The sequence below is a fragment of the Cyclopterus lumpus genome, chromosome 20, assembly GCF_009769545.1.
Source record: "Cyclopterus lumpus isolate fCycLum1 chromosome 20, fCycLum1.pri, whole genome shotgun sequence".
In the NCBI taxonomy this organism is placed as follows: Eukaryota; Metazoa; Chordata; class Actinopteri; order Perciformes; family Cyclopteridae; genus Cyclopterus; species Cyclopterus lumpus.
In genome coordinates, this window is record NC_046985.1 from 5,607,286 (window position 1) to 5,629,642 (window position 22,357).

The window sequence follows — 22,357 nt, forward strand, 5'->3', positions numbered from 1 at the left end:
TAAGTCTGTAATTCAAGGAAGAAAAGCAAAAAGAAAAGCTAGATATGTTGTCTGTTGTAGTACTATTTTATAATCAGGCAATAAATCAACCTTGATATTTTGATATATATTTAAATGTTTTTTATATGAAATGCTCTGAAGTGCAAATGCTTAATAAATCTCCTGTGCCTTCTTGTATAAGGCAGTCATGAGGCTGGACTTTAGGCTTCATCCCTTCAGTCTAGGAAACAGTTTTCAGAGCTCTAAGCTTAACGGTCACTGATCACACAACTCTTTCCTTTCTCGTCTGTTTTAGGGAGTGTTTGTGTTGTTGACATCTGAGAGCCTCTTTAAACCAGTGGATCCTGAAAAAGGATCAAATATGTGTCATATGTTGTGATATGAGGCTTGTTTAATACCCACATGTGAAAAGTGAAACACGGGAACTCCTCTGTAGGCACCCTCGGGACACAGAGGGTTTGTGTTTTAGGATCAATTATCACATTTTTTTTAATGCAACTCAGATGACTGGGTCTAATAGGATTATTGGAAGGCCTTGTGGGAGGGGGGGCACGTTACCCTTGTAAACCCAGCCTGGGGGTCATGTGATGGAGGGGGACAATACCAGCAGGTGTCAGCCCGATGATTACGGGGTCTGAGGTTGGGCTCACCTATGAGGATTACTCAGAGCCTCTAGTGGAAGGCAGGTCGTGACCCCGAGGAAGCAAATCACCATCCTCTCGCCAAGAAAAGTGCTTATTGTATAAAAATAAAAAAAATAAATAAAAAGAGCAAGCGAAAACCACTAGTTTCTGTTTTCCTTGGCAACTTCTTCAATCTGGATATTTGTTCTTTCAGCGCTGAACTTCTCGCAACACCAAAAAGCATGTTTTTTAAATAATTTGTGAATACTTGTCAGTTCTACTTTTGGGTCACAGCAAGTCGTATTCATATTCCTTCTGTATCCAGCCTTCTGAGCATGAAATCAGTTGAAATCAAACCTTGTCTACAGTGCAGACTCCTCTCATAGAGGCTGCAGATTAAAGTGGCACCATATGCTGTGGACTGAGGAGACCCCTCCCCATGGTAGATCTTGTTATTGCGCTCTATATCACTGTCGGCAGCTACTTGTTGTGGAGGATTGAGGTTACGGGGGCATTGTCTTAAATGCTTGGTCATTGCTACTTTACCCTGCCACCTAAATCAAAGGTCTCACTCATTTCCTCTCGTTTCCGTTGTTGTGGAGGTAATCCTAGAGTTGTCAAACGTATTCTTCCTCGGTAGCATTTTTTAACTCATCCTCTTTCGGTGCTCTGTAACTCCGTCAGTGTGATCGTTGCAAAAAGAGATGTGTTTTTAAATGTGAACGTGTTAGTGTGGACACGGCCATATGCTACTCGCTTTCACGCTGCCTGCAGTCTGAATGCCAGGAAAGGAAGTCTGGAGCTTTTTGAGAATATCAAACCATTGTTTTCACCATGTGCCCTGCCCATGCCGCATATGGCTTATTTCATGGCTGCTGGAGAGCCTGATTGAAGAGCAGCAGGGCTGATGTGACTCATGTGCAGTGCAATGCAATGCAAAAGGCAAAATCCTCACCCAGGTCACATGAGGTAAAATTAAATGGAAGAGAAGATGGAAGAAGAAAGATTAGTCTGGCCGCGATATAAAGTAAGTCTTTGTGTGCGTGCTGCTGGCGTGTGAGCCAGAATGGCGGTACAGTATATGTATCCGATGTCTTCCTCGCCAGATGTCTCATGGGAGCTGACATTTCATTGTAATCATTGCATTATCCACCTCTGGGAGAACTCCTCAAATATGAAACTATCAATGCTTGTCACCCCCAATTAGAGAGCAGTTTATGTGGTTTTGCTCCCATTCTCCTCCTCCTTCTCCGTCTCGCTCTGAAGTCTGAGAGACTCGTAGCCCCAGGGGGGCTGGAAAGCTGTCTAGTAATCTGAGACGGCATTAATACTCAATAAGATGGAGAGAGGAGTTGGTCCCGCAAATTAATTTCCATACATTTAAGTGGCATTTAAAATTGGAGGAAAAAAAACTATTGCATCACAGTGGGATTTTGCCGAGTGTGTGGGTGTGCGTGTGTGTGTGTAAGTGTAAGTGTGTAAGTGTGTGTGGTGCTGGTAGTGGTGGCAGGGATTGTGGTTTGTGGCAGCTACATCACCATGGAGACAGATGCTGGAGTGAGAACAACATGGCAACAACAACAACTGAGTGGACGGCCACTGGGCAGACTTAAAAAAAAAAAAACTGGAAATATTTCCTCTTTCGAAGCGTCCTTCACGGTCTTTTTCGCTGCTAACTTTCACAGTTTTACTTGCACATGGTTCTGCCCCTGATCCATTGAAACCTCAAGGTCCATGTGTCCACCCAGATCACCCCATGTGTATTGAGAACGGACAGCACAAGCCAATCCCCCCCCCCCGTCATCACTCCCTGAAGAGTACAGTGTCCTTTGAAAGAAGAGATGACTTGATGTTTTGGGTACACTGGTCGCTGCGCAGGCTGTTTGTGAAGAGACTGCAGCTGGCTGGGGGTACACACGATAGGTCGCACACGGCGTAGTAACTGCAATAATGTCTCTCTCCCTCTCGACACGTCATGATTTATTCCACCTCTTTCGTGTTTCCTTTGCACGCAGTCGGCTTAAAGGACCAAACCAGCAGTGTGTTTGAACATGTTACCCCAATAATCCTTTGAAGAAATGGTTTGGCATTTTTGGGATTAGGCTCATTTGCTTTCTCGCTGAGAGTGAGGTGATCGATACCAATCTCGTGTCTGTTTGTTGATCACTGTGCCAGCACAGGGAGGGGGGGTGGGGGGGGGGGTTAGCTTAGCTTAGCATAAAGACAGGAAGCAGGGGGAATATTTTAACATACGTGTACACATTTTTGCCCTTTAGATGTGTCGAGTGGGAACAACTATGTGAGAAATGCAACAAGGAAAACTGAGCCGATAATCTGTACGACGGTGCCTGACAAACCTGTGGCCTGAGAGGATTCATTGCATCACACCTTTTTTATTACAGCATACAATTACACATGAATGGCTATCGATGGAAAAAGTGCCGCACATTAAAAGTAAACGAAAACAGGTGTTTGGCTTCATGAAAATTATTGCTTTTATACTTGACATTTTGCAGAGCATAACTTTAATACATGACAGTGAACGTGATGTCTGCATCAGCAGGACCCCCCTAGACCCACACAGGGGGGCCCGAAGCCACCAGGTTCACCATGTGGCATTTAGTTTAATACTTACAACATGTACACAGTTTGGGAGAAATAATGACAGGCCCACAGTACATGCCTCCTGTAGCGGGTTAATCCTGACAACAAGGATTGTGATTCTGATCCAACCGAATGAAGACTTGATGTTCATTGTGATGGATTACGGCCCGGGAAGTGAATTTAAGAAGTGAGAAACCCAAAGACGCCTCAACAGCAGACGAAATGCATCCAATGGTTGTCCGTCAATGATCCTTTAAATTGTGTCACCACAGCAACTCTTAAAATAATGTCGGTGAGGTTTGGCCCTGGGCATTCGCTCCATTCTTCCACTGATAATAGATCCTGCTGCTCATCCCCGATGTATTGTCCCGTGACCAACATACCACACAGAAGAGAGAGGCAGCGGAGTGATGGAGGCAGCGGAGTGATGGAGGCGGCGGAGTGATGGAGGCGGCGGAGTGATGGAGGCGGCGGAGTGATGGAGTCCCACGTGGGGCCAAACATTTGACATTTAACTCCGATAAACAGGCCGCTGCGAGGCCGTTGACATTCACTTCGTCTGGCACAGTTTTGTCTCTTTACGGCTCTGCTCCGTGGCGGTTGAAACCAGCCGAAAGCTAAATGCAAAGAAAGAGTTAGTAAATCAATAAACTAAATCTAGAGGTTAAAAAATAAAAAGGAAAAATGCCCAATATTTACTGGTTTCAGCTCATACATAACAGTTTGCTGCTTTTTCTCTGTAGTTAATATTTAATTAATATAATTAGATTTTAGACTACACGTAGATTTTCCTTTAATTTGTCACCCATCTGCTAATCGGTCCGACACCAAAAACTCCAGGAACTTTCCAAATGAAATGTCGGCATTATCCTCTTCACGTTGTTCATTATTTCACTCGTTTTAATCTGAGAACAAAAGGGCGTGTATCACATGTGGTTTATCACTCAATCGTAGACTTTGTGAAGCCTAACAAACAAATCACCCCACAAGCTCTCAGCTCCATCTCTGCCCTACCACGGCCCCCGCACCACCACTTCATCCATAATGTTAAACACTGCTGACTGTGTGTGCGTGTTTTTGTGTGTGATAGTGTGTGTGTGTGTCACCAATCTCATCCACACCACGCTGAGTCCGGCTTGTTTACCTATCCATTAATTCAGCCATGAGTGATGGCACAGGCAAACCAAAGCGCTCCATCCTCTGGTAATTAAACGTCTGTTGGTGAGACATTTTTTCTATTGGAAAGCATTTTTTTTTTACGACACACACACACACACACACACACACGCACACACACACACACACACGCAGAAAACGCACACACATACCCTGAGAAGCTGCCGGTGGGCGTCCTGGCTCGTGCTGGTAATTAGCGTGCTGAGTGGTTGCACTGATTGCTTCATTATTTCTCCGATAGGCATCTGTAAGAGATATTTGATGGATGTCGGATGTTCGAAAGTCCACGCTGAAGCTCCTCGTCAACACTCGTCAACAACTTTAAAGGCTGCCTAGCAACACTCGTGTTTACCACACGCAGGTCCTGAAGCTGCCCCCTCATCTCTCCTGATCCTGTTGCATCAGAGTTGTTCAAAGCCACGCCAAAGCTGGAAGCATTAACCGGCAGCCTGCAGTCACCGCGTTGTGAAACAGAGCTTTCTAAATGTAGCTCCATCACAGGAGGAGGACTCCACGTCGGATTCAGAATGAGGTGTTTGTGTTTTGCTCACAGCAGTTCAGCGTGACGCTGCGAGCAGGAGAGCGATTATCAACCCGCCTGTCCCAGTTTCACGGGGCAGATTATTGTTGTATGCGACATGATATCGGCGGCTGTTTCGCATTTAAGGTTTTCAGTCGTTGGCAACGACCAACAAGCATTGTCTTTGTAAGTGGGACTGTTTCCAAACTGCTTGTGGAGCTTTCTGAGGTCCAAGAGAAAAAGTAAACACGCTGCTCAGTGCTTTGACTTCAGAGCCAAAACAATTGATTTATCGTGTGTCAGAAAATGAACAGACAATAATCTTATTATCATTATTTCTAAGTCATTTAGCAGCGTGGCTGGTTTGTCCTTAGAGCATGCAGAGGTAGCTTATTGTATAGATTGAGCATGTTTCAGACTTAATCATTTTATTATATAAGTAAACTATTAATATACTTTAATAGTTTACTCTGTACCTTATCTAAACTAAGATGGTGAACATGGTGAACGTTATACCTTCTTAAAAAACCTGTTGGGATTGTCATTGTTAGAATGTGCATTTTATATCTTTTTAAAGTGAGTCTCTTTAGATTTTGGACAAAACAAAGACGCCACTTTGTGAGTGATTTCCATTATCCCAACGACAGATTATCCAATAATGGTGACAATACTAGATAGATTAATTAGTTGCAGCCATATTTAAATCACGTTGACAATATGGAGTCACGGGTAAAGAAGAAGAGTGTTTGAGTTTGTCATTGCAGTTTATTTTTAATTAATTTAATGTGTGTGCTTTCAGAGATATGTATTTTCATTTTTTGAACAACAAAACATGTTATCACTTAATTGCCAATAAACAACGAGTTGGTTCCTTCCGAGAGATGTCATCATGAATCGCTTGCTTCGTTTGCACCGTGATGCTAACCCACATGATTCCCCTCTGTCACCTCCTCCGCGGACTCCCACTGGACTGTCCTCGGTCGGGTCTCACTTTAAAATGTCAACGCTGTCGGGTCCCCACGCCGTCATATCTTCTGTCATCTCCAGGTGAACATCGGTCCCGGGGCATTACAGCCGCGGCTGCCACCGCCCCCTTTCCATCCAGTTTTACACTCCCAGCTCCAAACCAAATACCACCTCTCTAATCATCGCGCTCTCCTGTGGTGGCTTCAGAAGAAAGGTCACCGCTGTCCGGATGGAGGACCCCGGGCTCCATCACTCTGAAACTGTGTCACCTCCGGAGTCTGCCGGCCTTGCACGCATTGTTGTGTGTGTGTGTGTGTGTGTGTGTGTGTGTGTGTTGCACCACATGCAATATAGTCCTGGTGTAATTGGCTTATTAGGCCTTTAGTATGTTAGCATGTTGTGAGAATTGAGAAACCGAGCGGCTCACCCATGAGTAAATTCTCCACTTTCAGGCCAATTGTCCTTGTCATGTTTTTGCTGAGTGCATCTGCCTTCCTCCGTCAGCCTGAATCGCGTGGAGAAGGCGTAATTGATGCGATGTGTGTCTGTGTATGTGTGTATCTGTGTGTGTGTGTGTGTGTGTGTCCGCATACAGCGAGCCAGACACACTCTCTGGACTAGCAGCTCTTGAAGTTAATCCGCCTCACTAATAGTGGGGGGTGGAGCAGAGGAGGGATGAGGAGGAGGAGGAGGAGGAGGAGGAGAACAATACAACATCTCTCCCCCCGTCTCCGGACACGTGGTCATCGCCCGGCGGGAAATCTCTGGACCTTGGACGTTCTTTACGGATGTTGCTCCTCTCGGTCACTCGAACCCAGCTGGCTCTCAGCGGTCTCTGCTGCGCCCGCTCAAGGAAACGAAGATACAATAGCCGCCCTCCCCTCCAGAAAAAACATCCTTCTCCAGTGCCTTTCGTTCCTGCCATTGTCACCAGACGAGAGGTTGCGTCAAGGGGTACAGTTAGGAATGTGTGTGTGTGGATTGAGGAACTTCCTGGACTTTTCTGAGGTGTGTGGAAACAATATGTACAGTATTTCCCCCTTTTTTAGCTCCGCGAGCTCTTGTGTGCAGCACTGGGTTTCTATGTGTCGAGCTCATGGACATTCCTGAATGCACCAAAGGGCCTTTTTCCCTGTCCTGCTGCGGACATAGCTCCTGTGTGATTCATACTCTTTTAATAGTAAGATTATCAGATTGTATGTTTACAGGAAAAGGCTTAATTCCACCGCCTGCTGCCGCAATGTTGCTCCCTAACATCTTGAAATATGTGCACTGTTATGCAACGAAAGAATCTTCTCGGTTAGTTATTTCCTTTTGGGGTTTCCTTTTGGGGTTTCCTTTGTTGCGTTTTAAAGGTGTAAGACACTCAGCATATTATCTTTCCCAACATTTTTGGGTTGTTACTCGTTGAAGCGCTGTTTTTCAACCAAAAGATTTATGTTGTATTGACACTTCTTTTTTTTAAAAATGTTTTTTAGAGACCCGAAGAGGTAAAACTACACTGTATTATATTTGAGGGAGTTCATTCTTAATCTTGGGATGAATACGTTTGACAAAATATTTTCCAAACCCCCTATTTGTTGTTGGTCCTCATCAGCCGTTAAGATGGTACATTATTAGGTCAAATATCCACTATTTTTAAAGCAACAATATGTTTTTAATCTCCTATCTCATGGCCTTACCTCATGACCCACTCGGATTTATCTTACGACCCCACAGGGGGTCCCGATCCGTAGGGTGGGACTCTTCTATTGCATCAGTCTCTTGCATTTCACAGCATCTTTAACAATAATGATAACGTGAGTGCCATCAGACTTCCAACGGCCCAGGGTTTGTTGTTCAACCCCTCAGCATGTTGAAATAAGCCCTGTTAGATCTGTTATGCTGATTTGAAGGGATTAAACTTGTTTGTGATATTACGCCCTCTTTGTTGGTGGCAACCCGTCTTATTTTGCGTGGAGTAAAAAAAACTAGAAAAGGAGGGCTGGGTTTCAGGCCGAGACGGTGCAACCTCTTGTTTTGTCATCTTACGCCACAACATCTTTTAATCTCCCCCCTCCCTCCCCCTCGAGGCGAATAACATTGCATTTCATGTTCACGCACGATACTCTTGTTAGATGACATGAATCATTTAGACACGCAGCTCTGCAACACCCTGCTTACATATGCGAGTATCCGTCCTCTCGTCGGAGCTCGTCTGGATGTCAGGGCGGTTGAGTTTCAACTTTATCGGCGTGTGAGTCATCGTCACTTCGGAGGCCAGTGGACAACAACCACTAACTCTGTCGGCCCTCAGAAACGGCTCCACGTTGGGGACTTCTAGGCAGAAGCACTTTGACAGTTTAATGTTGCAGCAGTTGTGCCGCAGTGCACTAATAGTGCCTCCACACTCACCGGTCCCGAAAGGTTTGAGTCGGTGTGTCGAAGCGCGTGTCCTCGCTCTCTGCGACGTGAGTATCGATGGCGTTGTTGATTAAAGATTCACCTGCTCTTTGCGCGAGAGGGTAAAGGTCGCGGAGGCCTAGCGATCACCGTGACGCACGCTGGGAGGCTGCAGGGCACATCGCGGCTCACAGCGCCCTCGGTGTTGCAGTGCTGTGTCATGCTGTTTTTTGCTGTAGTGTTGGCTTGTCAGTTTGTCTCAATGTGGAGAAGTGTCTGCCTTTTTATTGACGATCCGGAGCTAAAAATACCTGCTGCCTCACCAATCAGAGCAGGGAACAGGTTGAGCAGCGAGGTGATTGGCCGGGATGTCCAATGAATGTTGCTAACTGTTTTCTCCAAATATAAAAAGGCACAAACACACATCCGATGCATTCATTAGAAATGCAAGCAAAATACTCGCAACGTTATTTTACAGATTATTCTCGAATGACGAATTCTTCACTTTGTTCATCTTTTTTTGCATTTGCATTTGCTCTTAAGTGTCATTCTGTGCTGAAAATGTTTTTACAAGTCTGACCATAATTTGAAAAGCTTTTGTTCAAAATGAGGCAAATGTGCAGGTTTTTTATTCAGGAAGGTGGCTCTTCTTCTATGGTTGTATAATTGCACACGGACTTTACGTCGGTTGCAGATTGAATATATTCACTTGGATGTTAAATCTTAAAAAATAAGTAATTCACAACCTTTTGAAAAATACAACTAATAAAGAAATGTGACTCATTTTTACAAAGCTTCTCCAGCCGAATGCACTCTGTGCCGGCCGTCACCTTCACTGGCAGAACGTGATCTGTGACAGGTGTTCAAGCTGCTGCAGACAGGCTGTCAGATGGAGGACGCCCACGTCACCGGCTTTACAGGGGAACCTGATGTAGTGCTCACCTCCACCCCTCCTGGACACGCAGACGTTTTGGACAGCACACATTTGACCCCTTAAAATACAGAACGTCTATAAGTGAATTAAACAAATGTTTGCCCTCTGGAACATGTAATCATAAACGTCAGATTTCCTCCACGGCATTATTCCTTTTATCTTCTCTGCAGAAGTCACATTCTTACAATAGTAGTAATCACTGTCACTCTTTCGACCGGTCTCTATCTGAAACTCAAAACGCTTCCTGGGCCGAACGGGGCTGGTAGATGCAGGTGTGTCCTCAGATAAGATTCATATCCATCTGATGGTAGAGGGGCTGCAGGGCTTTTCAGGGCTAAACAGTGGAAAGTGAACCCTTTCTTATGTCGACTCATTTTTTCTGCAGAATGTTCCCCCGACTTTGTCGTCAACCCTCTGTAGTTCTGCTAATCTTTACAATCAGAAGTCTTTCCAGTGCACGAGCGCAGCTCACACACGTCTCAACAATGTCTCAGTCGTAGAAATGTCACTTCTCAGTCACAATAGCAGCTGAAATCGAGACTTAAATGGTGTCAAAATGGCACACTATATCTTGAGTTTTAAGTGTATTCATACAGGAAAAAACTACAAATAAAACTATATTTTCAATCAATCAATTGTCAATTTGTCCATTTCTGAGGCAGCAGAAAAAGACAAGAACGCAATACTGATTTATTATTATCATATAAAGTTTTTATGGAGAAACCTGTCAGCCATGGAGCAACACTAGCATCCATTTGCAGAAATACAGCTTCTCGATGTTGCCCTCCCCTTTTTGTTACTGTTGCTGGTGAGAGCAGTCAGAGTGAACCGAAACACACTGCAGTAGGGTAATAATGCCCTGTTTGTCACCATGAGCAGCTCCTTTGACATTATAAATAGTAAATTGTATCTATTGTCAACATAAACATATTGATCACTGCAGCTTTAAAGCATTTAACTTGTATGCTGACAGGCGTCATCTCTGTGCCGTCTCTTGAAATGTGCACAGAGATACACACAGCTATAATAAACTTTGAGATTTCTTGTTTTCTTGTTAGTATATATATTTATATATGTCCCATAATTGCCAGTTTCCAGACTGGCAGCTTTCCAACGCCCCCTTTGGTTCAAGGGACTCGGAGCAAGAAGACCAAGTGTGAAGTGAAGATGAGAGAAGGGGAAGAAGAGGATACTCATTTGGATGAAAGCTTGACATGACATTAAAGAAGTAGGGGAGCAAAGAGAGATTGGAGATGAAGCTCAAGGCTTTTCTACAACATCAAGCCGCCGTGTTAGAACCGCTGCGATCACTTTAGAGAGCGGTAACAGCCTCCCACGCCTTCTTAAGGCAGCGCATATGCAAAAGTAAGTCTATCATCCTCAGCCCGCCAAGGATCCATGCCTGGAGAACACACAGCCGTGAAGAGTTATCACTGAACAGACTCGTTCAGCGAACGGTCTCAGCCCTCTGGGAAGTTGAATCAGGAGCTGTATTCAAAACCACATTAGTTGAGTTTAAATCAATTCTGAAAATAGTCTTTCTAAAAAGGAAAAATAATGCTTTTGAAGTTGGAGAAAGAAGGAGGATGAGGTCACTTCATCAAAGGTCTCCCAACCTATTTTCCTGCTGTAAATTTAGATCTTTGACAGCCATTACGGGGAGGATTATGTGCTTGTTATCCAATACCGGTGGCCTCATTGAGCGGCGCTGGTCCGATAATCAATGTGGCCAAGCTGGAGAGGCACACTTTACATATCAATCTGACACCGTGAGATGTAGCGCTCTGGAAATCGAGACAGAAGCCAAAGATGAGGCTTTGATCGAATGTTTTGAGATATCAAAGAGAAAAAAGGCCAAAGAAAGGGTTGTGTTCATTTAAGAAAACAGATTTTTGAGCTCCATGTGCAGTCTAATTATTCACTTCTTCTCCAAGCTGCAAACGTCTTGTAAAAGATCATTTTTCTTACATTATTCATGCTGCCTTCTGACCTGCCGTCTGCCGACTCTTCTCTTCTTTAGTGGACGGAAAGCAACGCGTAGTCCACACACATGACATCGTTCTCGCCTCATTAGTGCAGAGCAACAACAAACAAATATCCCCTTTTGAAACAAATGCTGCTCGCAAAATAAAAATGCTATCCAGATCTGTATTTATGTAATTGTGCATTCGTATCAGCTGGATCAGTCAGACAATCCTCTGGTGTGATCAGATATTTATATTCAAGGCCGTATTGAAAAAAAACACATTATTATTATTCCTCGTCGGGGGACATGTTGTAGATTTGCTCTAACGTGACCCTTGCAGAGCTGGGATGCGTTAAAACAAGCGTTTCCTTTGAGTGTCTGGATTGTGTTGACACCGCTGCATAAAGAAAACAAATGTCTCTGGCGGCCGGGGGTCATTACGCGTCCACTAAGTGTGGTGGATGTACCTGTCATCTTAAGCCCCTTTCACCTGCAGTGACGCTCCTTTTTTTTGATTGTGTTGCGGGTTGTGACAAGCGGGGGGGGGGCGGGGGGGACGTGACGCCGCAGTCTCACGTTACTCTTCATCCCCTAGGCAGCTCGCAGTAGCAGTCAGTTGGAGGGGGGGGGGGGTGGACACGAGGACGGAGGGAAGAGAGGGAGACAGAGGGAAGGATATTTACGACTCAGACAGTGGCGAGGCTGAGCTGAATCCCAAATGTCTGCACCTTTACTACCTTTAAACCTCTCTCATTAGAGGAGCAACGCGCTCGTGCAGAGCATTTGCAGGTAATGCAGGTCTCCAGCCGTGAGAGTACCTACAACACGGCTGTTGAAATATTATCCACTTATAGGACAAATCCATCTAATCAGATTCGGTGTTCATCATCTAAGAGCATCGAGGTACTTCGTGATGAAGCACTCTAAGGAGTTCTCCCAATCCGGTTCTTCTATTTCTGTTTGTATTCATCCCATAATAGGAAGGAAAAAAAAGGCCTTTGTCAATGGATTCCACTGCAAGTGATCGGTGTCATCTCCGGATGAAGTTTTTACTGCGGTTGGTTGGCCCGTCAGGTCTGACTAATCAAACTCCTTCACTGACAGCGCGGCTTCAATCATCCGAGTGCTTGATATTCAGTCTGCGGTGTCGTCTTTCCAGCGATATAACAAAGTCTGTCACGGGGCTCCGTTACCTGTCTCCCTCTTTGTTCCACTGATTCCATCCCCCCCCCTCTCAGACAGTCTGGCCTTGCCTTGGTTTTAATGAATGCCGAGTTTGATGCCGCCGGGCCACGTGACGCCTTAAAGATTTGAGACTAAAGTCGGGATTTACGTCACGAAACTGAGGTTGAACTTGAAAACTGTGGAGCTGGACTTTCCCCAAACTTGACTCAAAACAGACTTGATGTCAGTCTTGAGACTTATTGGGTCAACAAAACGAGGACTCGACTCGGACTTGTAGCACCCATCCTCCGGCTTCCCCTTCACGCCATAGTTTGCACTATTAGGGCTGTTAGCCTTGTCACAATGCTCCCTATCTCGGATATTCACCTTTTTAAAAAAAAGACTTGAACTCGGGAAGGACTTAAGTCATCAAAATACCAACTTGGGACTAAACTTGATTTGGCTCGGACTTGTCTTACTTGAGACTTGACTCCCTAAAGACTTGAGAGTTGACTCTAATGAGACTCGACTCCTTGAAGGCTTGAATTGAAGGTCAGTCTTGAGTGAATAAAATGAGAACATGAGACGTGACTTGAACCATTGTGGGACTTGACTTACGTGAGACTTGAAGCTCGAGTTACAAAGATATTGACTCCAGACACTAATTAGACTTAGTGTGAGGCCTGAGACTTAAGACTTAAGAGTCACAATAATGACTTGACTTGGATTGAACTAGTGTAAGATTTGACTTACTTGAGACGATACTTCCTAAAGACTTGAGACTAGAGACTTGAGCTTTGGGTTGGAATTGACTCCTGGGAGACATTAGTTAAACCTTGACTACTTCATCTTTGACTCAAGACTTGTTCTGTACTTGATTTACTTGAGACTTGACTCATGGGGGAATTGCCCTGACACTCTGACTTGAGTTGAACTTAAGTCACAAAAAGTAAGACTTGAAATCAGATTTGGACAACTATGAGATGTTGCTTGCTCGGCTTGAAACTTGAAAGCAAAAGCCTAAGTTGTATAAATTGGTAAGATCTCGACATGCACTTTGCAATGACTTGACTTGGACTGATAGGACTTGAGAGCTCCAAAAGACGTACAGCAGCTGTGACGTGCACAGGAAGCTCATGCTGTTAAACTCTCTTCGTTATGGACTTTTGCGGGCGGTACAGACGGAGGAGATGGAGCCGGCTGCCATTTATCTCTCTATCGGTGTCTCCCATGTGCTCCCACGCCCACAGAACGGGCTCCGGCCGTGATTCCTCTGATGAATCGCTTTAGTAATTGTCCGTGTGTGTGCACGCTGAGAAATGGAGAGGCCTGGTGATGCTTTTCTCCTCCTCCTCCTCCTCCTCCTCCTCCTCCTCCTCCTCGTATGCCCACAGGAGCTCTTCCTCACTTGTCCTTTGAACAAGTGAGAGATTCATTCGTCCTGCGAGAGCCACAGCAGGTTTCCTCTCTGTTGATGCTGAGATTTTAAATAAACAATCTCTAAAATGTTTCTGAGAAAATCTTCCATAATAAAGATGCTACATTATTTTTTTTTATATCTGTTTTTCTCTACCTAAAAAAAACAACAACAGAAAAACTGAAATACGCCTAATCCTTGTTTTTGAGTGTCACAACAGAGGATTTGATCAAATCGGTCCGATAACATTTGGAAAGTGTAGAAAAGCTGCAGGATGGAATTATCTTGTAGTTATGGCTTAAACAGAAGTGTCTGGAGCACATTCCCAAAAATAAACTCAAAAGTCAATTATAGGTATGACTGTTTCTTTGACTTTTAAAAATTATATTTATGGCCCTTTTGTCCCCGTTATAGTAGACAGAACTATAATAGCGGGGCGCCTACTTTTGTATTTGCTTATAATGTTTATCAAGGTCCTACTATAACAGATATTTCTAAATCGAAATCTCTCGTGTGCAGCAAGAAGTGTCGTCCATACTTTAGGCTACGTATGAAATCAACATCTTCTGATTATAAATAATTGTAAATTATAATCCATCATTTACCTTCTAGTTTCTTTAGGGTGTTGTTCTAAAGAGAATACTCTTCGAACTGTAAACCACTTTTGTATTTATTCCCGTGTCACTATGTGAATGTAAATGTATTGCTAATGCATATGTGATCACCTTAAAGAGATGAAGATGTGATGTACAATATTTCACTTAGTTGATTTACATAATGTCGCCTCCATAATGAATGTAAAAAGGGGAAATACGGAAAAAATGTTGACATACTGTCCCTATGCATAATTATGAGGATGGAGGGCTTCAAAGCAAGCTAAAGAATTAAAAACGCTAATATCTGTGAGTGCATCGTGACGCTCAGAAGAGTACGTTCCAGTTCTGTGCTGTTCTCCGTGGGTTCCACATTAATGACGATTGACAAGCGCATCATCTTTACTGCTACACTGTCCTGCCTTCTCAGCATATGAAATATGTTAACGTGTGGACGATAGCCAAGACGTAGATGTGACCTGACAGCTTGCTCACTGAGCACATTAGATCTGAGACATGTGAACATGAACCTGGAGGTGTTTTTTTTTCTTTTTGAAGTTCAAAGATGGAGATTGGTTTGGAGAAGCTCTTCTGTGCATATTATTGGTTATAGCTGAACTCTGATTTTTGGTTAACGCGTGGTCTGAATTTCCATCCATTTAGTTTCTTCCCTATATACTCTGACATCATGTTTAGGTTTTGAGGAGAGGTTGTTGTGTCGACCAGTCACAGAAACGGTTACCTCAACATTTTATTTTTCACTCACTGGTTGAAGGAATTTTCAGATTTAAAAGTTGATATTTCTGTAGGTCCATAACCGTCTCAACCACATTGGTCGCAGTATTATTCCACCGTTCCCCGTCTCAAACTCACCTCAGTCACACCCATCTTCAGAAAGCCTTCACCCTGACATCCACAACAACTACAGAACCATCGACAATCTCCCTTTTTTGTCTAATATTCGGTCTAAAATACTGGAAAAAAAATCCACCTGCACTACAATCAACTGTATGAACCGTTTCTTAACTAAATGTAATAAAGTGATTCCGTTAGGTTTTAGTGTGAGAAGAGTTTAATTTTAAGCATGTTTTGATGATTGATGACCGGGATAATATCGTGATCCGCAATTATTTTGGCCACGATAATCGTGACATGACATTTTCAAATCATCCCATGCCTACTCAACCTGAAAAGTTTGCATCTTGCTCCTTCATACCTGTCGGCCTCTGTAGTCAGCTTGGCGTTAGGCCATTTACAAAAGATTGCAGCAGTGTGCCAGATTCACAGAGAAAATATTGCACAAAATGTAATTGGGACGATACAACGATAATCGAGAAATAAAGCACTTAAATACGCACTTTTCCCCTGTGGACCATTTAGCTGCTCTGAAGTGGCCCTAAACTTTCAGCTCACCACTGTGACTCAGCAATATGGCCGCCACCTTCAGGGATGGAAGGATTAGAGAGCTCCCTGGAAACCTATTCCTGCTTTGTGGTTCTTGCTGCTCGCATTTAATTTAGGCTTGTTGTTGGATGGAATCAATACTCGTAATCATTCAGTTGTTGTGCGTATCCTGCTGGACAATTAAGTTATCAAAAGCCCCAGAGTCTCTCTTGAGTCATCGGCACTGCTTTTCAACCCTCCCACTGACGGAAAATGGTCTCATAACAGGATTGTTCACAGCAGTAATCAGTAATCAGCCTCCCCCGTTGCACAATAAGCCACAGTCTCACATGATTGGTGCCAAGCAGTACGTTGTTTTTGCAAGGTCACCAAGATGGTGTCAACACTCCCAGAGGTAGCCGACCTGAATTACAGCCGCAAACCTCCGGACAGTTTTTGGGAAGAAACGCATTGTGGCAGAGAGAGAAACGGAGCGATGTGGGAATGTTCGTGGATTTCCATCGAATGGTAAAGCGGCATCAAAGGGAAAAAACGGGCACCCTCTGTGTCAGCATGTCTCCTGGGTCGCTGTGGAAGGGCAAGGCTGAGTTTGCCTCACACAGCTGAGATTAAATCGAGTCTGGGAATTGATGCAATTAATTCAGCATTGAAGTAACCAGATTTTTGTATGTACTGCAAGTCCGCCGTTAACGCCGAAAGATGATTTTCCCTACACCGATTGTAATTTGCTGCATGTATGCATCTCTTCGATTATGTCTCAGCCACAGGTTTCACGCTTCACGTCTCTTTGTTCTGCACAGAGGGAAGCTACGTGACAAAGAGATCAACCAAAGCGTGACAGCGTGGCATCGGAACTGCAGGAAGAAAAACGTCGGTTAGAACGGTTGAGATTCGACGTCCAGTTGACTGTGAGAGCACGACGCTGTAGTTCGCACCGTCGTCGTCGTCTCCCACACTTCCCTTCCCTCTTCCTCCTCCTCCTCCTCCTCCTCCTCCTCCTCTGGTTATGGAAAAGCTCTCAGGCGGCTGTGGGACTGCAGCCAGCCTGCAGCCACGGCTCCTGTACATAACCACAGAATAGAGGGAAGTCCAAAATGAAAAGCATTGTTATCCCTGCGGCTGGTGGCCACGGAGAGTTGGAGTCACATGCTTATTTCATTGTGACGTCCCGGGTGACCTTGGCTTTGGCCTCTAGTCTGCGCCCCCTCCAGACATACTATTCAGACCAGGACCAGGTCCCGTCAGCAGGACTGGAAACACAAAGCCTGCACCGGGTCCCAGAGAAAAGCTTGTTACTCTATGGGGAGTGAGAAATTCGGTAATTCCAAATCCACTCCCCCCATTTTGGGCCCCAAAATGTCCTTGTGAATGAATTTGAATATAATGTACTATTAGGGTTGCCATGGTGATGGCTGCCGTCTGCGTGCATGTCAGTTGCCATGCAACTTTTCTTTCCCTCTCCGGTGGGAAGCTAGGCTGCTATGTGCACAGTGCTAAGCGCAAGATGTAAAGCCGTGTCCTTATGATGCATTTCTACATCTGATCTATTATTGTTGAAGCCAGTGTTGTTGTTGTTGTTGTTGTCTCATCAATAAAAGGTTTGATTCATTTTATAATAATCATATTTTTGTCCTTTTTTTTGTTTTGTGGATTTCAAATTTCCCCCATTTTCTTTCCTTGTCACTCCTGACCCTATTGTTGGCTCTGAGAGGGAGTAGCCATCCGCCTTTTCCTGACACAGGAAGTTGCCTTCTTTTCTCTGTCCACAAAGTTCCTGACCTCCAGGTTGCAGGTTCAGGCCAAAAAACAGCACCGCATTCAAAAAGCACACGGGGCTGTAAATATACCGGTTCAAAGATATGACCCTGGTCTTTTGAGACAGATGACTCTGCATATTTTTTTGGTCTGAGCCGCTTTGTGTGTCGGCATGAATGAGGCGGCGGGGGGCGGGGGGGGAAGACTGCGTTTTGTAATGTAGCAGCAATGTCCATGCAGGGCCTCCATTCACCCGGCAGCAACAACGACATGATCCCTCACCAGCTTCCCATCTGGGAACGAGTCCGCGGCACTGGAAGGGAATCCAGGTTCCTGTGTTGGCGGGAGAGCTTTTAGTGTTGCGGCAACAAAAACTGCCAGCGGCAGCCAGGGGGAATCTCTCCTCCGGTCGGAGGTTTTAGTGTCGCGACCCTGACTGCCATCTCTTATTATCATCTACCTGCATGTGTTCGCAGCAGCGGGAGGCTTTTGTCCGTGTCAGCTTGTCCTCCTTTCTCAACAAAAAATGCTCGCTCTGCTCTGGAGTAACAAGTAAAAATCAAACACTCCGTGTCCACCGTCTCCACTCACCTTCGCTTGGCCTCACCCCTTGTGCCCTGCAAATTAAAGAGCGTGTCAATGAGGCTGAGCCGGCCTGGCAGTGCTGATGAGGTGTAATCACCGTGGAGAGGCTCAGCTGCTCTCATCGCACCCTGCCAGTGAGCTCATTAGGGAGGCGAACATGATGCAACAAAAAAAAATTAACACACACGGAGTAAAGCTCCAACGGTACCGAGCTGCAGCATTATGGTCCGGCTATGAGTGGACGCGATGATGGGTTTCGGCAGGCGGTTGCAGCTAGTGTCATTTCCTCAGATGTGAAGCTGGGAAAAGCTCTTGCAGCCTCGACTCTTTTACATTATTGCGTCTGAACCCGAGCCGTTATAGTCAAAAGCTGTGAGTTGAGCGCGGCGGAGTCATCTAAAGGGTGTGCCCTGATAAGCAATTTAGTCTTCTTATCTTACTATGTTATATTCATTATTTTTAATTTTATTTATTTCCCTGTTAGAACAAAGTCAGGAGGAGGGGAAGAGAATAGTTTTTTCTAAATTGTCATTTGTTACAATGCTCTGCACATTATTTCACGCTTTTGATTTTCCCCTCGAGGCAAACGCGACAGAAATCCTTTAAAATATCTGATGGACGGGGAGATGGATTTAATATCTGTTATGTTCATTCAACACATTTTTCAAAATATCTCATCTCATTGTGAGTTCAGATTAGGTGTTGAAAGGTTGCTGCGGTGGCAGCAATACAAACAGGGTGACTGTAGCGTGTTGCCTCCTCCACAGCGGGGCTCCATTTATGAGAAATAAGGCCTTATGAAAGGATCAGCACCCTGCTACCCTTTGCTTTTGTACTCTGCCCCCCTCTCATCTCACACGTCGCCCACATACACAGGTTGCCTGAAACCAGACCTCTCGTTCCTGGGGCGCGCAAATCCAATTTCACACGTCACACTCACAACAGATTATTCATGCAGGTAGGTTGAAGGGTGCTCAGGTTTGCGTGCGTATGTTTTGAATGCACTTCTTGAGGCGTATGTGTGTCTGTTTATGTGGACTATTTCAGGTGAGGGGTGTGGGCCTGTGTGTTGCCCAAGGGCACTACCACAAAGGGAGGCGAACACACACGCACACACACACCTCTTGTGGAGATGTGTGTGTGTGTGTGTTCTTTAATATAACACAAGGCCATCAGTGAGTCATTCTCCTAAAGAGCACCCTTGGGTTCTTGTCTGGCTGACACACACGCAGTGGGCGTCTCAGAACAAGGCTTACTGGTCAACGTGTAATGCTCCATGATCGTGTTTTACTCACCAGCACAGCCGATGCTGATTTGAAGGCTCCACCACCGACGCACCTGGTCTTTTTATTGTGACATTTCAGTTGGGTGTAATTCACATGATCCGCTGTGAGAGGTGGAACTGTTTTCTGGCAGTTATTACGAGGATTAAAGTGTTCGAGGTTAAGCCGCACGATCTTATCTGCAATGCCTTCTTTCTTTTTCGTGTCTACACTACTTAAACCTGCCCAGACACAATCACAGTATATCACGCCGATACCGGACCATAACTTGAATGTGATTTTGACACCTGAGCGCTGAGTTTCTTCTTACCTCTTTTCCTTGTTCTGCTCCCTCTCTCTCTCTCTCTCTGTCTTCACTAGAGAACCATGAGCACTGTGGAGGAGGAACCGGATCACATGATACCATGAAGACAAGCCTGCAGGTCCTGCGCTGCCAGCTGCTGAGTGAGTAAACCCTAGAGGGGGGGTGGCATCTAGGGTGATGCCTTTTCTAAACACAAGCGGCTGCGTTCTCATGGTGGTTTGTCATTGATGAATGCCTTCAGGGAACCTGTAGATCTCAGATACTGTATAGTGTTGTATCCCCTCAGATTCTTGTTCTAGTTCTAGTCTGTGCTGCTTTAGATTCAGAGGACAGGATAACGTCTGGCAGGCTACCAGCGCAGAATGTCACATGAATATGGAGCATCGGAGGGTCGGACTGGGACCCACCGGGCTGCTGGACGGTTAGCTAAACAGGCTGATGATGATATCTGGTATGCACCCCCGAGCTCCACCTCGGGCCAGCGGAGCCAAAGGCTGTCTGACAAATCTGCCTTAATCCCTCAGAAGTGATAAACTCGGACTGGACTGCTGTGAGAGAAGTGCTTTAAGCCGTAAACAGAGGTGGAGCGAGGTCACATCGCATGCGGTCTGAGTCGAAAAATGCGGGCTAGCTTTGTATGGAGTTTATATTAAGACCATATCTCTCTTTCTCTGAGAGCACAGTGCTCTCTCTTTTACTTGACTTTTCCCCGGGCGCATTACACTTCCATCAGAGGTTGCCTCTTTTACAGTGAGCACAGGCCCAACCTGAGATCTCTGCCTCTGTGCTGTACAGAGAGACATTTCTCATTTATCTGTGACAGATGTGCATTAACATCCTCAGGCTACATGCAGGAGAAGGGATGCTGCAGATCGAAGAGGACTGAATGACAGGTGACGGAGTCTTGTCTTTTGTTTGTCAGTCTTCTGACTCGTCAGCGGCCCCTGCGTTAAGACATTATACACCCTAAAACAATGCGGAGAAGTTACTCGTCTGGCAGCTCCGTCTTCGAAGCAAAAGCCTGACAAGTGAGGCAGTCGCTCGGGAACTGTGTTTTGAAGTGCTAATGAGTACAGAAGGCTTGACTAATCCTCCCAGTCTGACTTTGTCTAGTCTTGTGTGATTGAAGTGTGTTGTTGCAACAGTTAGTCGTCTTTTCAAAGCCGCCGACAACAGTGAAAATGTTGAAATCCGTTGGTAGTGTCGGTGACTTGAAGTTGTATTACTGCAAGCCTGTAATTCAGAGTTCTCCTCAGATTCCAGACAACTTCCTGTTTAACGTCTCTCCTTCCTGTTGCCTGCTGTCAGTCGCTGTAGCTAAATCCTTATCCCGCTAAACGGCGCGAGGACTCTTTGTTGTTCTTGTTTTCACATTTTCTCTCCGTCTGATTCTCAGATAAACGTGACTCTGTTCAAAGCCGCGGTAACTCCCCCCCCCCTCCCCGACAAACAATTTGAGACGGCATTCAAACAGGAAGCCATTATCCCGTTACGAAAGCTTTCCCTTCTCTTATCGCAGGGCTCACATCTGTAGCGACCCCCCCCCCCCCTCCCCCCCCCACCCCCAGCTCCGCCTCTTCACCCACTCCACCCATCCAGTCCTCCTCCGCCAGGTTCCAGAGGACCACAGGATGTGCCCTATCTGTCTGTCCCCCCCCCCCCCCACGGGACAGACACCCAGAATGACAGACGAACACACCCAGAAGCAAAGCAAAGGACTGTGTCTGTTTGTCACCTTAAAGATGTCTCTCTATAAATAAATATATATATATATATATATATATATATATATATATATATATATATGTATACGCCTCCTCATCTTATTGTCATCATACAATACAGGAATGCACAATGTAGTTCAGTCATAAAAGAACTGTTCAAAGAAATTGAAAAAAGCTACATTCGTGAAAAATGAGTGTACTCGTACAACATCATCAAACAGAAAGGGAAAAGCTTTTGTTTCCCTTCATGGTTTCTTATAGCTTTACAGTTTAACGTATAGCATTTTACCATTTGTTCTTTTCGTGACGGCCTTAACTGTTGATAACTACACATTTAATCATTCATATGTCTTGTTTTTCTAACCGTATGCATGTGCAGTGAGAATGACACGCGCTTTATTTCCTGTTTCAGTAACAGTGACGGGAGGAAGAGGAGGATGGTCAGCAGTTGTTGTAGTGAGAACAGTGCGGACACATATTCACGGGGGCTCGAGCCCTTGCAGTGAAAGTATATTTAAAGGACCAGTGTTTGACTTTTGATTTTGGAGTGAGTCATGGCTGATAGCGCTCTGTCCAGGCGAGATAATCCAATTTTTACCAGCAGTTAGCCAGTCGGCCTGAAGCTGAGGGATCTGATCTGATCGACACGTCAAAGACTCAAATGAAGGGTTTGGACTACCTTCAATAAAAAAAAAACATCGAAGGCTTATGATTGCTTTGATTTGGGCTTGTCAGCCGTTATCCCGGAACGTGAGATGTGAAACTCTGTGTATTAGGGAACGGTGCCGTGGTGTGTGTGTGTGTGTGTGTGTGTGTGTGTGTGTGTGTGTGTGTGTGTGTGTGTGTGTGTGTGTGTGTGTGTGTGTGTGTGTGCCGGTATGATGTGATAAAGGCTCATTGGTATTCTGATGAGCACTGTGGATAAAGCCTCTCCATTCGCCCCGAGGGATTTAGAGG

General features: G+C 45.1%; 1 protein-coding gene across 2 annotated transcripts in view; it reads left to right on the plus strand.

Moving 5' to 3' along the window:
• The window catches only part of tmem108 (transmembrane protein 108), a 38,750-nt gene that overhangs the window by 4,552 nt on the left and 11,841 nt on the right, over positions 1-22,357 (plus strand). For both annotated transcript variants that reach the window (XM_034560699.1, XM_034560700.1), the window contains exon 2: positions 19,733-19,816. In XM_034560699.1, the coding sequence (XP_034416590.1) occupies positions 19,777-19,816 (40 nt within the window). In that variant the 5' untranslated portion in view covers positions 19,733-19,776. The remainder of the gene's footprint in view (positions 1-19,732; positions 19,817-22,357) is intronic.